General features: G+C 34.8%; 1 protein-coding gene across 1 annotated transcript in view; it reads right to left on the minus strand.

The window, feature by feature from the left end:
• Positions 1-16,535, minus strand: part of LOC143226388 (ankyrin repeat domain-containing protein 33B-like) — a 41,840-nt gene extending 25,305 nt beyond the window's left edge. Inside the window, exon 1 of the mRNA XM_076457297.1 lies at positions 15,821-16,535. Within this exon, the coding sequence (XP_076313412.1) occupies positions 15,821-16,177 (357 nt within the window). The 5' untranslated portion in view covers positions 16,178-16,535. The remainder of the gene's footprint in view (positions 1-15,820) is intronic.
• Positions 16,536-20,120: the final 3,585 nt, after the last annotated feature.

Below are 20,120 nucleotides of genomic sequence, written 5' to 3' on the forward strand. Positions count from 1 at the left end.
AGATGAACGTATTGTGATACATTATTTGTACAACAAGATGAACGTATTGTGATACATTATTTGTACAACAACATGAACGTATTGTGATACATTATTTGTACAACAGCATGAAGTTATTGTGATATATTATTTGTACAACATGAACGTATTGTGATACATTATTTGTACAACAACATGAACGTATTGTGATACATTATTTTTACAACATGAACTTATTGTGACACATTATTTGTACAAGAACATGAACGTATTGTGATACATTATTTGTACAACAAGATGAACGTATTGTGATACATTATTTGTACAACAAGATGAACGTATTGTGATACATTATTTGTACAACAGCATGAACTTATTGTGACACATTATTTGTACAACAACATGAACGTATTGTGATACATTATTTGTACAACAACATGAACGTATTGTGATACATTATTTGTACAACAACATGAAGTTATTGTGATATATTATTTGTACAACATGAACGTATTGTGATACATTATTTGTACAACAACATGAACGTATTGTGATACATTATTTTTACAACATGAACTTATTGTGACACATTATTTGTACAAGAACATGAACGTATTGTGATACATTATTTGTACAACAAGATGAACGTATTGTGATACATTATTTGTACAACAGCATGAACTTATTGTGATATATTATTTGTACAACAACATGAACGTATTGTGATACATTATTTGTACAACAAGATGAACGTATTGTGATACATTATTTGTACAACAGCATGAACTTATTGTGATATATTATTTGTACAACAACATGAACGTATTGTGATACATTATTTGTACAACAAGATGAACGTATTGTAATACATTATTTGTACAAGAACATGAACGTATTGTGATACATTATTTGTACAACAAGATGAACGTATTGTGATACATTATTTGTACAACAGCATGAACTTATTGTGATATATTATTTGTACAACATGATGAACGTATTGTGATACATTATTTGTACAACAAGATGAACGTATTGTGATACATTATTTGTACAACAGCATGAACTTATTGTGATATATTATTTGTACAACAACATGAACGTATTGTGATACATTATTTGTACAACAAGATGAACGTATTGTGATACATTATTTGTACAACAAGATGAACGTATTGTGATACATTATTTGTACAACAAGATGAACGTATTGTGATACATTATTTGTACAACAGCATGAACTTATTGTGACACATTATTTGTACAACAACATGAACGTATTGTAATACATTATTTGTACAACAACATGAACGTATTGTGATACATTATTTGTACAACAGCATGAAGTTATTGTGATATATTATTTGTACAACATGAACGTATTGTGATACATTATTTGTACAACAACATGAACGTATTGTGATACATTATTTTTACAACATGAACTTATTGTGACACATTATTTGTACAAGAACATGAACGTATTGTGATACATTATTTGTACAACAAGATGAACGTATTGTGATACATTATTTGTACAACAGCATGAACTTATTGTGATATATTATTTGTACAACATGATGAACGTATTGTGATACATTATTTGTACAACAAGATGAACGTATTGTGATACATTATTTGTACAACAGCATGAACTTATTGTGATATATTATTTGTACAACAACATGAACGTATTGTGATACATTATTTGTACAACAAGATGAACGTATTGTGATACATTATTTGTACAACAGCATGAACTTATTGTGATATATTATTTGTACAACAACATGAACGTATTGTGATACATTATTTGTACAACAAGATGAACGTATTGTAATACATTATTTGTACAAGAACATGAACGTATTGTGATACATTATTTGTACAACAAGATGAACGTATTGTGATACATTATTTGTACAACAGCATGAACTTATTGTGATATATTATTTGTACAACATGATGAACGTATTGTGATACATTATTTGTACAACAAGATGAACGTATTGTGATACATTATTTGTACAACAGCATGAACTTATTGTGATATATTATTTGTACAACAACATGAACGTATTGTGATACATTATTTGTACAACAAGATGAACGTATTGTAATACATTATTTGTACAACAAGATGAACGTATTGTGATACATTATTTGTACAACAAGATGAACGTATTGTGATACATTATTTGTACAACAGCATGAACTTATTGTGATACATTATTTGTACAACAGCATGAAGTTATTGTGATATATTATTTGTACAACATGAACGTATTGTGATACATTATTTGTACAACAACATGAACGTATTGTGATACATTATTTTTACAACATGAACTTATTGTGACACATTATTTGTACAACAACATGAACGTATTGTGATACATTATTTGTACAACAAGATGAACGTATTGTGATACATTATTTGTACAACAAGATGAACGTATTGTGATACATTATTTGTACAACAGCATGAACTTATTGTGATATATTATTTGTACAACATGATGAACGTATTGTGATACATTATATGTACAACAAGATGAACGTATTGTGATACATTATTTGTACAACAGCATGAACTTATTGTGATATATTATTTGTACAACAACATGAACGTATTGTGATACATTATTTGTACAACAAGATGAACGTATTGTGATACATTATTTGTACAACAAGATGAACGTATTGTGATACATTATTTGTACAACAGCATGAACTTATTGTGATATATTATTTGTACAACATGAACGTATTGTGATACATTATTTGTACAACAACATGAACGTATTGTGATACATTAGTTGTACAACAACATGAACTTATTGTGATACATTATTTGTAGCTAAGATATTGTCAACTTTTCTAACTCTTATGTTTGTTTTGAATTTCGCATAAAGTTACACGAGGGCTATATGCGCTAGCCGTCCGTAATTTAGCTGTGTAAGACAAGAGGAAAGGACGCTAGTCATCAACACCCACAGCCAACTTTTGGGCTACTCTTTTACCAACAAATAGTGGGATTAACTGTCACCTTATAACGCCCCCATGGCTGAAAGGGCGAGCATGTTTGGTACGACCGGAATTCGACTCCGCGACCCTCAAATTACGAGTCGAGTTCCTTGACTACCTGACCATGCTAAGAGTCTGAGATTAGGTTCTCATTAGTGAACAGAGCGCAGATCGCCCATTGTTCAGCACTATCGGTAAGGCTGGGATAAAAAATTATGTATAACAATAGTTTTATCGAATCCATGCTTGTGAATAAAAGTTTATTCCGGTATTAGTTTTAATACACACGCACACATCACAAGGATATAAAAATAGCGTTCTAGTAATGAAATTCCACTACATTTAGCTTGATGTTATATTTAACTAATGCAAAGCTCTAAGTTTTTCATGTAAAACGACTATTTCAGTACATGCGCTGTTATAATATATTAAAAAAACAACTCATATTTTGTGTTAAAAATAAAACGGTATCAGTTAAGTTGTTAGATATACTTTTGGTATTAAAATAGATGACAAATAAAAACTATTGAACCATATCAAAACATATCATTTAACTAAAGTAAGACAGTTTGTTTGTTTGTTTTTGAATTTCGCACAAAGATACTCAAGGGCTATCTGTGCTAGCCGTCCCTAATTTAGTAGTGTAAGATTAGAGGGAAGGCAGCTAGTCATCACCACCCACCGCCAACTCTTGGGCTACTCTTTTACCAACGAATAGTGGGATTGACCGTAACATTATAACGCCCCCACGGCTGAAAGGGCAAGCATGTTTGGCGCGACGGGGATGCGAACCCGCGACTTTCGGATTACGAGTCGCACGCCTTAACACGCTTGACCTTGCCGAGCCTCAGTAAGACAGTGTATTAATCTAAAAGCAAGAAATACTTGACAAAATCGGAAATGACGCAATCTTAAAAGACGTTTTTCTTTATTTCAATATGTTGACACAGTTTGTAATATCCTGTCAGTGAACTTGTAAATAATGAATCTAACTTAAAATTTGTGACTATGTGCAATAGTGTAGTGACAGTTAGAAAAAAAGTAAAGTGAAAATAGTAAGATATTTAAACTAACAAAAGTTTGTCTTGTTGTTAAGTACAAAGTTATACACGAGACTTACTGTACTGTGCCCACCTTGAGTATATGGAAACCTAGTTTTTAGAGACGTGAATCCTGTGTTTTACTACTGGGCAATTGGAACTTATTAACGTAGAAAAAAATAACATATCATGCGAAACTAAAGGTGAAAGTAAACGGTACACGAATACATTACGCAGAAAAAAAATAAGTATGAAACTACAGTGTCAAACTCTGACGAACAAAATAGATCATTGACTTATGACGAAGTTAAAAGCAAAAATAATAACGAAAACAAATAGAAACTGGTCTGATCTCTATACTGTAATGGACATGTGAAACTGCTAACTGCCACTGCATTGACACTTGACGGCAAGTAACAGCTGTGTAAGCCCAGCATGGCCAAGTGGTTAAGGCATTGAACTCGTAATCTAAGCGTAGCGGATTCGAATACCCATCACACCAAACGTGTTCGCCCTTTCAGCTTTGGGTGTTATAACGTGACGGTCAATCCAACTATTCGTTTGTAAAAGAGTAGCCCAAGAGTTGGCGGTGGGTGTTGATGACTAGCTTCCTTCCCTCTAGTCTTACACAGCTAATTTACGGACGGCTAGCGCAGATAGCTTAAGAAGCAAACAAACGGCCACTTCGTTGTTTCATAAATTGTTGTGTTTAAACCGCGTGGCAAGAATATCCAGGTGATAGTAGGCCCGGCATGGCTAGGTGGGTTAAGGCTTTCGACTCGTAATCTGAGGGTCGCTGGTTCGAATCTCTATCGCACCAAACATTCTCGCCCTTTCAGCTTTGGGGGTTATAATGTGACTTTCAATCCCACTATTCGTTGGTAGAGGAGTAGTCCAAGATTTGGCAGTGGGTGGTGATGATTAGCTAGCTGCCTTCCATCTATTCTCACACTGCTAAATTAGGGACAGCTTAGCGCAGATAGCCCTCGTGTGGCTTTGCGCGAAATTCCAAAACAAACAAACCAGTTGATAATTGAATGCATAATTGTAATTCTACGATCTCAACTTTTACAGTATTTCATGCCACCTCACTGCAGTCATTTTAATTTATTTCTATGTATTTTTTAAAATTCTTATAATAGCTATGAAAACACAATGGGTATTTACATTGCAATAAATACTCGTTTGTCAAACTAACATTATAAAACTAAAGACAGCATTAACTAACAACATTGCGTTGGTCGACATTGCTTTATTGTGTTCTGCTACAGTATTAATAATAAAGTGATAAATTTTGGTATAACTTTATATACAAGTTTGTGACAAAGTAGAAAATAGAATATATGAAAACAGTGGAAGTATTAATACCGAAACAGCGCAAAATAATTAACTGCATAGGTGATTGTTTTCGATACAAGATAAGCGTTGTTCTGAATACAATATACAGTCGTGGTCAAAATGTTTGCATACTGTTATATACTGACTAATTGTTTACATGCACAGAGTAGTTATTGAGTGAATGCTCTACTAGTAACAGATAAACACTTTCTAGATACTTCGTGTACATTCAGGCTTTGTCACACAACAAAAGTTTTAGGGCGTCAAATTATTCGATTGTTAATAAATGGAACTAAGCAAACGGACGTTGCCAGAACAATGGGGCGCCACCATTGTATTGTATACATATTAATGAAACGTCATTGGATTACAGGAAACGTTGTTCCAGGATAGCCTACTGTTGGACGCCGAAACACTACTGCCCGAGATGACTGTTTTGATTGGGTTGACACGTGGTCAAAGTAATTCTTACAACTTTTACAACAGGAATGGCATGAACACGTTCATTGCAGAGTACCAAGAAGATCAGTGAATAGGAGCCTAACAAAATAAGGTTATTCTGTAAGAAGGACTGTCAGCAATTTGATATTAACCACAATTCATCGCTGTCACTGTGTTACTTGGACAAGACAGCCTGTTAATTTACAGTTAAGACTTTGGCGACATGTCAGCTTTTAGATGAGCCTTGTTTATGGTTTGTTAAAGCTGATGGTAGGATTCGTATTCGTCTCGTCATTTGCTTGTAAAATAGATGAAGCAAACCTTTCCCACAGAGAACACACAAGAGGTGGCGCAGATAATGTTTGGGCAGCTATTCATCATAATGTAAAATATGCTCTTCATATATTACAGACATCACATGGAGACGATATGTTAGAGCAGAATTTGACAACAACTGTGTGTTCCTGGATGACATTGCTATGCTACTGCTCACAGTGCGCATATTGTACAAGATTATCTCAACCGGAAGGACGTTACAAGATTCCTATGACTAAAAAGTGTCTCCAGTCTGTAATTCAATTGAGAACTGTTGGGAAAAGCCGAGACGGAAAATTGCTAAACGATCCTAAATCAGCTACTCTAGATGGATTGTGGCTCTCTCTAGTGACAAGTTGGGATAAATTACGGTGGATTACATTAATAACCTCATTGTCAGCATGCGGAGGTTATTAGAGTAGGAGGAAGAACAACCAAGTACAAAATGTTTAATATCAACTGATACAAGGTTACTGACGCTCTCTATAATAATTTGATTTGATATTTCATCATTATATATGTTTGTTTTTTTCAATTTGTTGTGAATTACACATCTTTCTAAAGGTCTGATAAAATTGTTTACTCTTCTAATAAACCTTTCATGATGTCCATAGAACCTGTCTCGTTATAAAAAATTACATATATGTAGTTGTTTAATATAACATTCATTTCTCAGTTTGACAGAGCTTAGTGTATTTGTATTCCACCTCAATAAAAATGATTTTATTTGCTACAAACCATGTAAAACTTAGTCTATTTTGACCTAAACTGTATTTACAGGTACTACTGAATAGCCACACGACAATATGCATGTGCAATATTTTTCATTTAATATCACAATTTATTGGATGATAAGTTGATATTGTGCTCTATGCATTTGAAAGTTTGATGTGGTACAAACATTTTATACTTCGTACAATTTGAAACTATTGATATTAAAATAAAACTAAATTAATAGGCTTATTTAATCGAAACTTTTACAGTTTGTTGTTTAATAGGACAATGCTTTGGTATTTTTATATAACACATACTCAAATATTTTATCAGAACCGTAAACATGGTTATTTTATGGTGTACAATCAAACACGTATCAACCTAAACCGAAAATATTACATTCAAAACTACTTAAAACAATAATCTGTATTTCAAAGCTAACTTGGAAGTTCACCATTTGTTGACTTCTGTTGTCTGACATACTTTGATTATACTTTCTGAGGCCTTTATCAAACCAACTCTATTTTTCTTTGTTGTAGAATTAGAAAGGTTTTAGAATTTTCACTTGTGAAGACCATTTTGACAGCATGTATTCGACGTATGCTTCCTCGTAAGACGATAGGGGTGCTAAATATGGTGCACCTTCGTAACTACGGTGATCCTGTATAGGGCGCTCAACTCACAGTCCAAGGGTCGCGGTATCGAATCCCCGTCACACCAAATATACTCGCTCTTTCAGCCGTGGGGGCGTTATAATGTAACGGTCAATTCCACTACTCGTGCTCAAGTTTTACAAGAAACATATTCCAACTGTCCACTGAACAAATTCCTAACATCTCAGGGTGATATTAGCGTTATCGTAAGCGAAGAAAGACGAGACAGTTTGTTCTCTTGAGTAGCCAATGGTCCTGGGTTCAAGTCCTAGACCTGGAATTTATTTTTGGTTATCAGCCTTTTCACTCAGAATAATGATTGTTAGAAAGTTTACTTACATTGATCTTCTCATGCATGCTCTACTGATTCTATCTTAATATTCCAAAGCACTTGTCTCCCAGTGGAACAGCGATATGTCTGTGGAATTACAACGCTAGAAACCGGTTTTGATAGTGATGGTGGCCAGGGCCCATTATATAGTAGCTTTATGCTCAAATTCAAACAAATTTAAACACCTTTGTAATGTGAAATGTAGGAAGGCCATATTAAGAATTATGAAATACCAAATGGAAAAAAAAAACATTAAGAAAATAATAAATACTTACTAAATTTACATTTACCTGGTAAATGAACTCAGGTAAAATAGGTAAACTTTTATGATCAAAAGAAATTGCACTACTCTATAGCAATCAAAATATACGAAATTAAAAGAAAAAAAAAACAACAGTTCTTCTATTCACCAATAAACAAAAATATGGACCTCATCCAAGGAATTCTGAAACTTCTACAACTCATTTTCAATCGATAGGAATGTGCCACATGCAAGCGATAATATAATACACACACAAATATTATGACTAATATAATGCTATATAAGGAATTTGTAAACACACACACACACAGATATATACAAACAGACACATCTAAAATCGTTTGCACACTCACAAAAAGCCCAAATTCTGCTCTATCTAAAACAGTAGGTGATACCTCATAAACACAACAAATAAAATCGACTTTCACTATTCGCATTGCAACATTTTGTTTATGTGCCGTAAGACTAAATAATTCATCACATTTCGTTTTATAAAATGTAACCCAATGATGTTTTTAGTAACTGCTTCAGCTCTATAGATACAGATAGAATTCGTTGCTTCATGCCCCTAGTGCTACGATTAGCATATATCTTAAAATTTGTTGTTATAGAGTAAGAATCCCCTTGCCGTGGTCGCTAGGTGTTCGCGTTGAGAACGCTAAGTCCAGCGTTTGCTATTATATTCACGATATTTATACTTTTTGCAGTTGTTTCCTTTAGCGGTGAATAATGGCAAAATACAGATTAGTTTGAAAGGCATTTTAAAGCAGATTTTACTATTTTTGTCAATTAAACTCTCCTAAAGTGTGTACATTGAGCTTTTCTCTTGAATTTCAATCCAGTGAGAAAAAGAGTGCTCGTAGCAACTTTTGATTGCTAGACGAAGGTTGGGGTGGAGGTAATAAAAATGTTTTGAAGTTTTCTGGAAACCATCAGGTGGCTGTGGAATCGAAAGTTGGCAAATCATGTGGTGTGTAGAATGAACCAAAGCGTTTGGCGTTTTTTATTCCAGAGAAGAGTGAGAGTCATAAATATTTAAACATAATAAACAAACTATGTAAACAAAATAGAATAAGGTTCTTTTTTTCCTTTTTACCTTTTATATTTTGACCATAAGACTACCGTTTTATTTAACATTCGTGTTTCTCTAACAATTTCGCCCCCCGCTAGTACAGCGGTATGTCTCCGGATTTACAAGGCTAAAATCAGGGGTTCGATTCCCCTCGATGGGCTGAGCAGATAGCCCGATGTGGCTTTGCTATAAAAGAAACACACTCTAACAATTTCAATAACTGGAAAATTTGGGTTTTAACGCTAATAACAAAGTTGAATCATGACTGGTTGTGTTTTCTTGACTGTAGCCTATCAATCTGTTTGTATGTATATAGAGCTTGAATATCTCTTTTTACTTAAGTAGTATATAGTAACACCGAAACGTTGACAAAAATAAACAAGAAGTTTAGACGTCATGCAGTTGTCACAGTTTTCAAAAAAAAGTATTCTTCCTTCCTTGTTAAAGCTAATTTTACTATCACGAAACTAGAGAACCTACGGAAGGTTATGAGAAGTTTCCTATTAATCTATGGGCCCAGCATAGCCAATTGGTTAATGCACTCGACTCGTAATCTAAGGGTCGCGGGTTTGAATCCCCGTCACACCAAACAAGCTCGTCCTTTCAGCCGTGGGGCGTTATAAAGTACGGTCAATCCCACTATTCGTTGGTAAAAGAGTAGCCCAAGAGTTGACGGTAGGTGGTGATGACTAGGTGCCATTCCTGTAGTCTTACACTGCTAAATGAGTGACTGCCAGCGCAGATAGCCCTCGTATAGCTTTGCGGGAAATTAAAAACAAACCTATTACTCTACACTAATGCTAAAATTACGAAACGAAGAAACCTATGGAAGATTATGAGAAGTTTCCTGTTACTCTACCTTAATGTTAGAATTACGAAACAAGAGAACCTATGCAAGATAAAAGAAGTTTCATATTACTTTATCATATCACACACAGAATCTATCACGATTCTGCTTCAAATTAGTTTTTACGAGGCTGTAACTTAAGAGTTTTCAAGCGACAAATTAAACGTGAATAAACAAGAGAAGTAGAAGTCATGCCGGGTATCATTAACTGTCGGTAGAGTCCACTGAGTGTAACGTCCTGTGTAAATGTTTGTTTTAAGTTAAGCACAAAGCTGCACAATACGCTACCTGTGCTCTGCCCACCACGGATATCGAAATCCGGTTTTTAGCGTACTAAATCCGCATGCATACCGCTGAGCTACTGGGAGGCATTATTAGTAAAAGTCTTTTTAAAGGTTAAGTATGATGTACTTTTTATGTTTTTAACGTTTTTATGTTTCAACTATAAACTACTCATATCCAAAAACCTTTTTACTTTAATAATTGTTTTATTCAATTTTTCCGGCCCAGCATGGCCAAGCGTGTTAAGGCGTGCGACTCGTAATCTGAGAGTCGCGGGTTCGCATCCCCGTCGAGCCAAACATGCTCGCCCTCCCAGCCGTGGGGGCGTTATAATGTGATGGTCAATCCCACTATTCGTTGGTAAAAGAGTAGCCCAAGAGTTGGCGGTGGGTGGTGATGACTAGCTGCCTTCCCTCTAACCTTACACTACTAAATTAGGAACGGTTAGCACAGATAGCCCTCGAGTAGCTTTGTGCGAAATTCAAAAACAAACAAACGAACAAGACAACTTTTATATGAAAACCGTGTTATGTTTCTCAAGTTCAAGAGTGCTATTCTGAAGAAAATTTCGATAATTGTCATTTCTTGTGCAAGTTGTGTTGCACAAGCCAATCGATTGCAAAGCCTTTGCCAGTCGTGTAATAACAGACAATACATATATTTATAGCTGCGAAACAGCCTGAGATATATCAGTTATTTGCTTGCGAAGTTGATCTCCAACAACGAGCCAAACGACTAACAACAGATTTTGAAACTTAGCATTTTGGTAACGATTGTTTTCAATTTCGAACTCGACTGTTTTTATTTGCTTCTGTGAAGGTGCTGGTTTCAGCGATAGAATAAAATACTTCTAGACTTTTTTTAAAAGATGATTTCGAATTGCACAAACAAAATCAGTTCTACTTTCCAGTTGTGTGTCATTCAATAACTCCATGCTTAATCAGGAAATATGTCGCAACAATACTTCTCAACGACGAGTTGCAATACATGTTTCGAATTAAGTCGAAGAATGTACCTGTCTTGAAGCGGCAGTTCATTCTATAATTCAACACGAATTTTACGGCGCATTGCATCACACACGTAAAAAATCCTTGGCTAAACCTAAAATTCATTTTAAACACCATCGTTTTTGCTCTTAATGTTGATTTCACTGTGAAAATGCACTTAGTCTCTTAAGTCTTTCAGAGGCAAAGACATTATTCTCACGCTACTCAGAACATTTTCAGTGATGCTGTTTAATATACTTTGTCTTTCAGTGATAAACCTAAGAAACTGTTCGTTAGTACTGACCTAACAGTGACAAACCGAATGGTTTTTGCTAATGTTATGTTAGTTTGTTTCGGGAATACAATCGAGTAATACTTTGCATTTTTAGCAACAGTCAACAAGAAGTGTGAAAGTGTTCGAACAACAACTGAACCAGTTTATTTTGTGTGTTCTTTCTGCTTATGGATTTATCGTGCAGTAACTTTATTAATATGTTCTTTCGTGACTAAATTAGATTTTAAACAAATTTCAGGAAATTTTCTTTTGTAGTTGTGAAGAATTTCTTATGCCTTCCACGAATAAAAACAGTACCTTTAGTTCCACAGACTATTATCAAAGTAACTTTTTTTGTTTTTTTGAATTTCGCGCAAAGCTACACAAGGGTTATCTGCGCTAGCCGTTCCCAATTTAGTAGTGTAAGACGAGAAGGATTTGTTTGTTTGGAAATTTCGCACAAAGCTACTCGAGGGCTATCTGTGCTAGCCGTCCCTAATTTAGCAGTGTAAGACTAGAGGGAAGGCAGCTAGTCACCACCGCCAACTCTTGGGCTACTCTTTTACCAACGAATAGTGGGATTGACCGACACATTATACACCCCACGGCTGGGAGGGCGAGCATGTTTAGCGCGACGCGGGCGCGAACCCGCGACCCTCGGATTACGAGTCGCACGCCTTACGCGCTAGGCCATGCCGGGCCTGACTAGAAGGAAGGTAGCTATTCATCACCCCCCACCACCAACTCTTGGGCTACCCCTTTTATCAACGAATAGTGGGATTGACCGTCACATTATAATGACCCCACGCCTAAAAGGGTAAGCATATTTGGTGCGATGGGGGATTCGAACCCGGGCCCATCAGATTACGAGTCGGACGCCTTAACCCACCTGGCCTGTATCAAAGTAACAAAAAGTATTTCAACTATACCCTATTAATGCTTGAAAATGATTAGTTAATCATGTGCAAATTTTTCGTATCGCTCGTCTGGTTCATTTTGAACAGAGATTTTAATTTTTCCCTGTATTCAAATGTCCCAGGATGATATGATGATTTTTAATACCATTCTAAAAGTGACGAATGATGACAATGAAAGTTAACTGTGCTGAAGACTTGCAGCAAAAACAAAACATTGAAATTGACAGGTGTGGCCTAGCGATTAACGTGCCAGACTGTAGATCAAAGACCCTAATTCGCATACCGTTGCCGTGAGAAACAAAAAAAAAAATTATTTTTTAAACTATGAGGCTATTAGTGAATTATAAGAGTGACGGTAAAATACCTCTATTTAATTAGAGTAGCCCAAGAGTTGGTGGTAGATATAGTCTGTCAGTTCAAAATTAGAGACAGTTATGCAACTTTGGGGAAACATCTGAAACAAATACATTCAAGCACTTGGTTGCCTATTACCGAACAGTGAATCTACTCTCTTTGTACTTTTTTTAAACTGACATGTCCTTCCTTGTAGTCTATAGGAAGAAATAACAAAATAATTATTTAATAATCACGATGGATAAGTGGAGGAACAACCTTAATAAGAACACTTCTTTCATATCTAAAAAAATATATATATATAAATATCTTGCTTCTAGTTTCACTTATATTAGTTCATTGACTTTTTGTGAATAAGTTAAGATGTTTCAATTTTGTTTTTCATAACTGAATATGCTTGTTTACTACCAAACAGATTTATCTAGCCCAGATGACGCCTACCATCTGTTGCAACTTTCGTATAGGATTATAGGTCATTGAAAGAAATATCAGTAAAGCTAAAGTAAAGGAAAAAAAAAAAAAAAATCAACTATGGGTCGTATGCAGTGGATTAAGGACACAAGTACATTGGAGACATGGTTCTGACATGCTTGTCATCGGTGAATTGTGCAGTCAATAATATAGAGATCCTTTACCTTTTACGGACCATGTACAAAGGCAAGAAAACGGTTATTCACACCAACTGATGTAATTAGTCTTCCCTTTTCTCATGTTAAATTTCAAGCATGTATCATTACTGCTTTATGGGCTACAAATGTAAATTTTTATTCGTTTGTTAATGGCTAACCCTTTCTTGTGTTTTTGTGGGTTTTTTTTTTCTAAGAGAAAAGCCACATCGGGCTATCTGATAGAACGTGATAGAATATACAATTTCAAGTGTATTATGAAAATTCAAGGATTATCATTACACATATTCAAACCGCTAATAATTTACATTGGGGATCAAGGTGGGTAATTATGTGAAAGCTTCTAGAAAGAAAATGTGAACGTATTCAGAATAAAGAAAGATAACCAAGTTACTGATGTGATTAAAATTTGTTGCTTATGATTTATAGGAGATAACTGCCATAGAATGTATAAGATTCCAAGACATGCTACTACTGGTTCCTCCTGGGATTCAATGTCCTGATGAAGTGAGGGGAGAGACAATTATTAAGAATTCCTTTACAAAATAATGGGGCCCGGCATGGCCAGATAGTTACAGCGTTCGACTCGTAATGCGAGGGTCACGGGTTTGAATCACTATCATACCAAACATGCTAGCTTTCTCAGTCGTGGGGGCCATTATAATGTGACGTTCAATTCCACTATTCTTTGGAAAAAAGGGTAGCCTAAGAGTTGGCGGTGGGTGGTGATGACTAGGTCTTCCTTCTAGTCTTATACTGCTAAATTACGGACGGCTAGCGCAGATAGTCCTCATGTTGCTTTACAACAATAGAAATAAGAGATTAAGATAATATTTTGATGAAGTTAATTTACCATCATGAAGCATATAATAAAATCTGTAGCCAAACGTTTTCATGGACAGCGTTTCATTGAACTGAAAAAGATTGGTTTCCGATTACACAGACATGCGAATTTAAACTTCATAAAAGATGTTTTGGTTTGAATGACAAATATTTCACAATTTAATTACACAGGTTTTTCTATCATGTGGGATACTTTACAAATAGGAAACAAAAACAACTTATTTAGATCAAATTATAATTTCGTTTACCACAATTAAATTTTTTTATTGTTATGTTTGTTAATAAAAATACAAAGAAAGTGAAGAAAAGGGAAGAACCTTAATGTCAGACTAATATGTATCCTCATTCATCCTGATTTTAATGGCGTTTTGTGAAAAATTTGTAAGTAATGGAGAACAATGGATATCATTTTCGGACTTAGAGTAAAACATGTAAAAATTTCAAGACTAAAATTATCACAGTCTTGTGTTATCGTTTTTTTAGTGCTAGCGTTTATAATTTAAAAAGACTGTTTTGCTCTTTTTCCAATTTTATTTTGTGTCTGTGGATTTAAGACCAAATAATGGTACAGTCAGAACATTACCATTATCCCATCTTACAGATCTAACTTGAGGAATATAATTCTAAAAGCTTGGAATATGAAAGAAAAAATATTAATCAGAAAAAATTCTAATATATTTTCCTACAAAACTGGTTAAGATTACAGTTAGTGGCTTATAATATGATTTTTCACCTTCTAAAGTGTGAAACTAAACCATTCAGAAAAAAAACAACAAAAACGAATCTATCTATATAACACCATAATATTTTTGTTTCTTTGTGCGATTATATTCGATTTTTAACTTCGATAAAAATGTCACATTTTCATATAATTCATCAAAATACATTTAATGTATCCGCTATAACGTATAAAACAGTTAACTGAAATTTTCATAGAGAGTCATAAAGTGTGTATGAATATAATTCTGACAATGAACGTGATATCTCTACGCCCACTTGCGTTGTGAAAATACTTCTGCAGTGGCCGGCATGGCCAGGTAGTAAGGGTACTCAACTCGTAATCTTACGGTTGTGGGTTCGGATCACCGTCACACCAAACATACTCACCCATTCAGCCTTAAGAGCGTTATATTGTTACGGTCAATCCCACTATTCGTTGGTAAAAGAGTAGCCCAAGAGCTGGTGGTGGGTGGTGATGACTAGCTGCCTTCCCTCTTGTTTTACACTGCTAAATTAGAGATGGGTAGCGCAGACAGCCTTCGTTTAGCTTTGCGCGAAATTCAAAAATCAGACCAATTAAAAACCACTTCTGTAGTACCTCGATAACGGTTTGTATAAAACTACTAAAATTAAACTTGCGTGAAATGTGTTATTATTTCAACCTATCGGCCACGGTTATCCAGCATCGAAAAGTATGCACAAGATAAGCTTGTGTCCCGCCGTAGATCTAACGAGTCATAGGAACACAGTCGAGATTTGTCTATCTAATAAACCTTTCGTTAGTTCTAGTTTAACCTACCCTTCCACAGTGGTCCTGTTGGTTCACAGTAGCTGGCGAAGGTCCACGCTGTATAACTGTTTTCAGTTGGAAAAGACTGCCGTCTCTGCAGGCCAACAAGAAGGTCACATCTACAGTAGGCTGCCTATCAGTGTTATACATGGAAAAAGCACGCCGGTGGTAATTGCTGAAAAGCAGTGGTTCTATATTATAGCCACTTTTGACAAGATATGTGTGATAATCTATTACAGAAGGCTCGTTGATACTAGCTCCGAAATGTTGATTTTCGTCCATTGCCATTGTCCGAGGGTACGTTGTCTGAGCTACTACGTGCCTCCCTACCACGGGCTCTGACGAGAAGGTTCCTCTCTGTGTCATCTCTGGAGAAGCTTTACGTTTTACTTTTTTCAATTCCAGTCTTTCGTTTACGAAGCACAAGCGATAAATATGACAGTAAAAAACGTTTACATGGAAACAGTGATTTCTCGTCACTGAAACTTTATTAATGGGCTTCAACGAGTTGTTGATTATCAATACGTTAATAAGGTGCAGCTACGTAGGGGACGAGACTCAGTTAAACTTATATCGCTGCTGGGTGAAACTTCTAAGCGGTAATCGCATAACAAAGAATATTTTATGATTTCAGTTAAGTCTGGAAAAAGAGGTCCATAATTCACATTTACAGTTCCTTGAAGCTCAGTAACAGCACAATTGGTGTGGATGAAAAACAAACCTGCAAAAAACAATAAAATAAATTAATGACATCACTCTCACGTGACTCCCAGGGTAGATGTGAACAATTATCCCATTTTAATTAAAAATTAGTTTTACTTTATATTATTTTAGTTTCTATGTTAAACATTCAACCTGCTTTTCGTATACATTGAAATATATTGATACATTGATAATTTAAAAAAGTGAACTCAAAACACAGACAGAGAAAAAATATCATAAGTGTGCTAACTGTTTTATATTGTACACGAAAATTATAAATGTGTTGTAACATTAGTAATTTTTTTCGTCAGATGAACATAATATACATTCAAATATAGTCACACGCATATAAAAAGCATAAGATTTAGTGGGACAGTCGCTTAATTTGAGTCAATATTCCCGCTTTTCTGTTAACAGTTTTATGTAGGCCTAGTCCAGGTGTGTGACTGTTAATGCCACATATATTCTGTTCTAAATACTACTTCTCAACTGTACCTATGCACATGTTTATATTTCATATTATTTGGTTTGTGAATTCTTACTACCTTTGTCTGTCAGTTGCTCAGCGGTAAGTCTGAAAGCTTATGACATTTTAAAATGGGTTTCGATACCCGTGGTAATCACAACACAGATAACCCTTCATTATGCAGCTCTGCGCTTAAAAACGAACAAAAAACATAATTATTGACAGAAAGACTACAAATTTTGTATGTAGACGAATGACTCGATAGGCTATAAAATGAGAACAAAATTTTAAAAAATAAAGTTCAAAATAGTCGTCAGGGATCTCAAAAATTTGGAACCAAAGGAGTTTGGACGACTCTGAGTTTGACTGAAAACATGTAAGGAATTATTCAAAATAAACTAAATTCGGTTTTGGAAACACGAAAATGGGACTTTAGTGGTTGATGGAAGTTTTCAATCCGATTTATCGGATGTTGTTTGTTTGTTTTTGAATTTCGCGCAAAGCTACACAAAGGCTATCTGCCCCTAATTTAGCGGTGTAAGACTAGAGGGAAGACAACTAGTTATCACCACCCACCGTCAACTCATGAGCTACTTACTCTTTTACCAACTAATAGTGGGATTGACCGTCACATTATAATGCCCCCACGGTTGAAAGGGTAAGTATGTTTGGTGCTACCGGGATTCGAACCCGCGACCCTCGGATTAGGAGTCGAACGCCTTAACATGCTTGGCCATGCCGGGCCCCTGCTTTTACATGATTTAATCGATAAAGAAGCAATTAATGTGATACTAGAAACAAATCAGTGCTGTGTGAAAATAGTTCCTGAACACATGTGGACAACAGTAGTTAGCAGTCTGTTTAACTGTCGTTAGTTGACAACATTAAACAGGGTATGTCATCTCTCATTAAGAATTTCATCTAATTTTTCCATCTAATACATTTTCATTCCCTTGTTATTCGTATCATTCTAATCCTAACCAACATGTAAGGGACATTTTTTTAAAGGTACTTTTCAAGCATTGTAAAACAATATTGTGGGGGGTGGAGACTGTGGGCTGTCTCTGGAACACATACGATAATCAGACGTGTTTCTCAGTAGTTGAGTGGTTTTTATAACTGAACAAAATGGGCACCCTGAGGACATAGCGCTCAGCCAGTCACTTTCCTGACGCGCTATTATAACCAACGCAATAAAACTGTAAAATAAGCTGACGTTACTCCCACACACGCGAAAAAAAAAGTTTTTCCCAAATCTACGCAATTAATATTTAGGATGAAATAACACGCACTTCCTTTTTATATTCAGTTGTGTATATAAGCGTTATGCAAATAACAATTTAGTATACAGATTTTAGTTTTCGACGTCGTATCCAGGTTCGTTCATGAACGCGTTGTCTGAACACTGTAGATTAGCTAACTCTAAAACATTTCTACATTTATTTGTATAAGCTGTTTTGAATAATGGATTTCTGTTATGTTAATAAATAATTCATGGGGACAAACGGTTAATTTGAGTCAACTCCAGCGTTTCGATTGTATGTGTGATATTTGTGTAACCACACAGCGTTGTTACGAAACATATTTCCATCCAATGACTATTTAAAAAAAACAACGCAGTGTTTTTTTTTGTTGTAGAATAATTGCTGACGTAAAGTAAAAACAACGGTAAGCCAACGGATTTACAACGCTAAAATCAGTGGTTCGATGCCCTCAGTGGACACAGCAAATAGCCTGAAATGGTTTTGCTATGAAAATACACATATACACATTCAATTGAAAATAAAGTAAATAACTACATCAAATTATAATGAATATTAACTATTTTCGAATATCGTGACAAAGAAGTTTTTTTCCTTCTGTTTGTTTAACGTTAAACACAAAAGAACACATTAGGCTATCTGTGCTGCGTCCACCACGTGTATCGTGTAAGTGCTGCTGTACCACTAGGGTTAAACGTTTATATAATTTTGCATTATCAATTACAAAAGGATACATGTATATACATAGTTGATAATAAATGTTCTATACAAAAGTGTAAGACAGTGTTTCGTTATAAAACAGTATAAACTAATATGTATTTCTCTCCAATTCAGTTTGATTCGTACTTAAGTTTGTATTAAAATAAACTGAATGATGTGATATTTTAACATGTTTTCATAACATTGCTACATTACTAAACTGTTGTCATGACGATGAGATCTGTTATGAAAATATTACCACGTGCAGTGCTAAAGTACTGAATTTCATTTCAGTTAGTTTTTCATAATGTATACGTTTGACACATTTTAAACTTTGGTCAGAATACTTTCGCTGTCATCATTCTTATTAACAATTTCTATTGTTGAGGATAAAATACGTCTCATAACTATATATTTTGGACAAATACTTTCAATATTGCAATGTCTAAGCATGTGTTTATATTAAATCAATCGTTTTATGAAATATTATTTTATTATAATGAACTAAAAATACATCATCGAATTCTTACATATAGCTGCCTTTATACATATGTCTTCCAGTACTCAGGGTTATTATGTCTCTGGACTTTGAACACTTAAAACCGGGTTGAGATAACCATGATGGGCACAGAATAGATAGTCCATTGCGTAGCTATATGCTTAACTACAAACAAACTTTATATATTTGTTGATAGAAGTCTTTCAAGTTGCTAATTAAAATACTTTTTAATAATCCTACTTACATTAAAGTATTTCCTAATATTTGTTCCTACTTCCATTAAAGTATTTCATAATATTTGTTCCTACTTCCATTAAAGTATTTCCTAATATTTGTTCCTACTTCCATTAAAGTATTTCCTAATATTTGCTCTTACTTCTATGAAAGTACTTCCGAAATTTTCTTCCTGCTTCCATGAAAGTTTTTGAATCCTTTACGAACATTCTTGATTGATATCACATGTATTAATACCATTTACTTTAGATTCATACGAAAGCATGTCCAAACGACGATAAATAGTTTAGCTTATACTAGACGTTGGCAAAAAGAGTAGCCCAAGAAAGAGTTGGCGGACAGTGGTGATGACTAGCTGCTTCTGTCGAGTCTTTTACTGCTAAATTAGGGACAGCTAGCGCAGATAGCTCTCGTGTAGATTTGCGCGAAATTCAAAACAAAACAAAA

The sequence above is a fragment of the Tachypleus tridentatus genome, chromosome 9, assembly GCF_004210375.1.
Source record: "Tachypleus tridentatus isolate NWPU-2018 chromosome 9, ASM421037v1, whole genome shotgun sequence".
In the NCBI taxonomy this organism is placed as follows: Eukaryota; Metazoa; Arthropoda; class Merostomata; order Xiphosura; family Limulidae; genus Tachypleus; species Tachypleus tridentatus.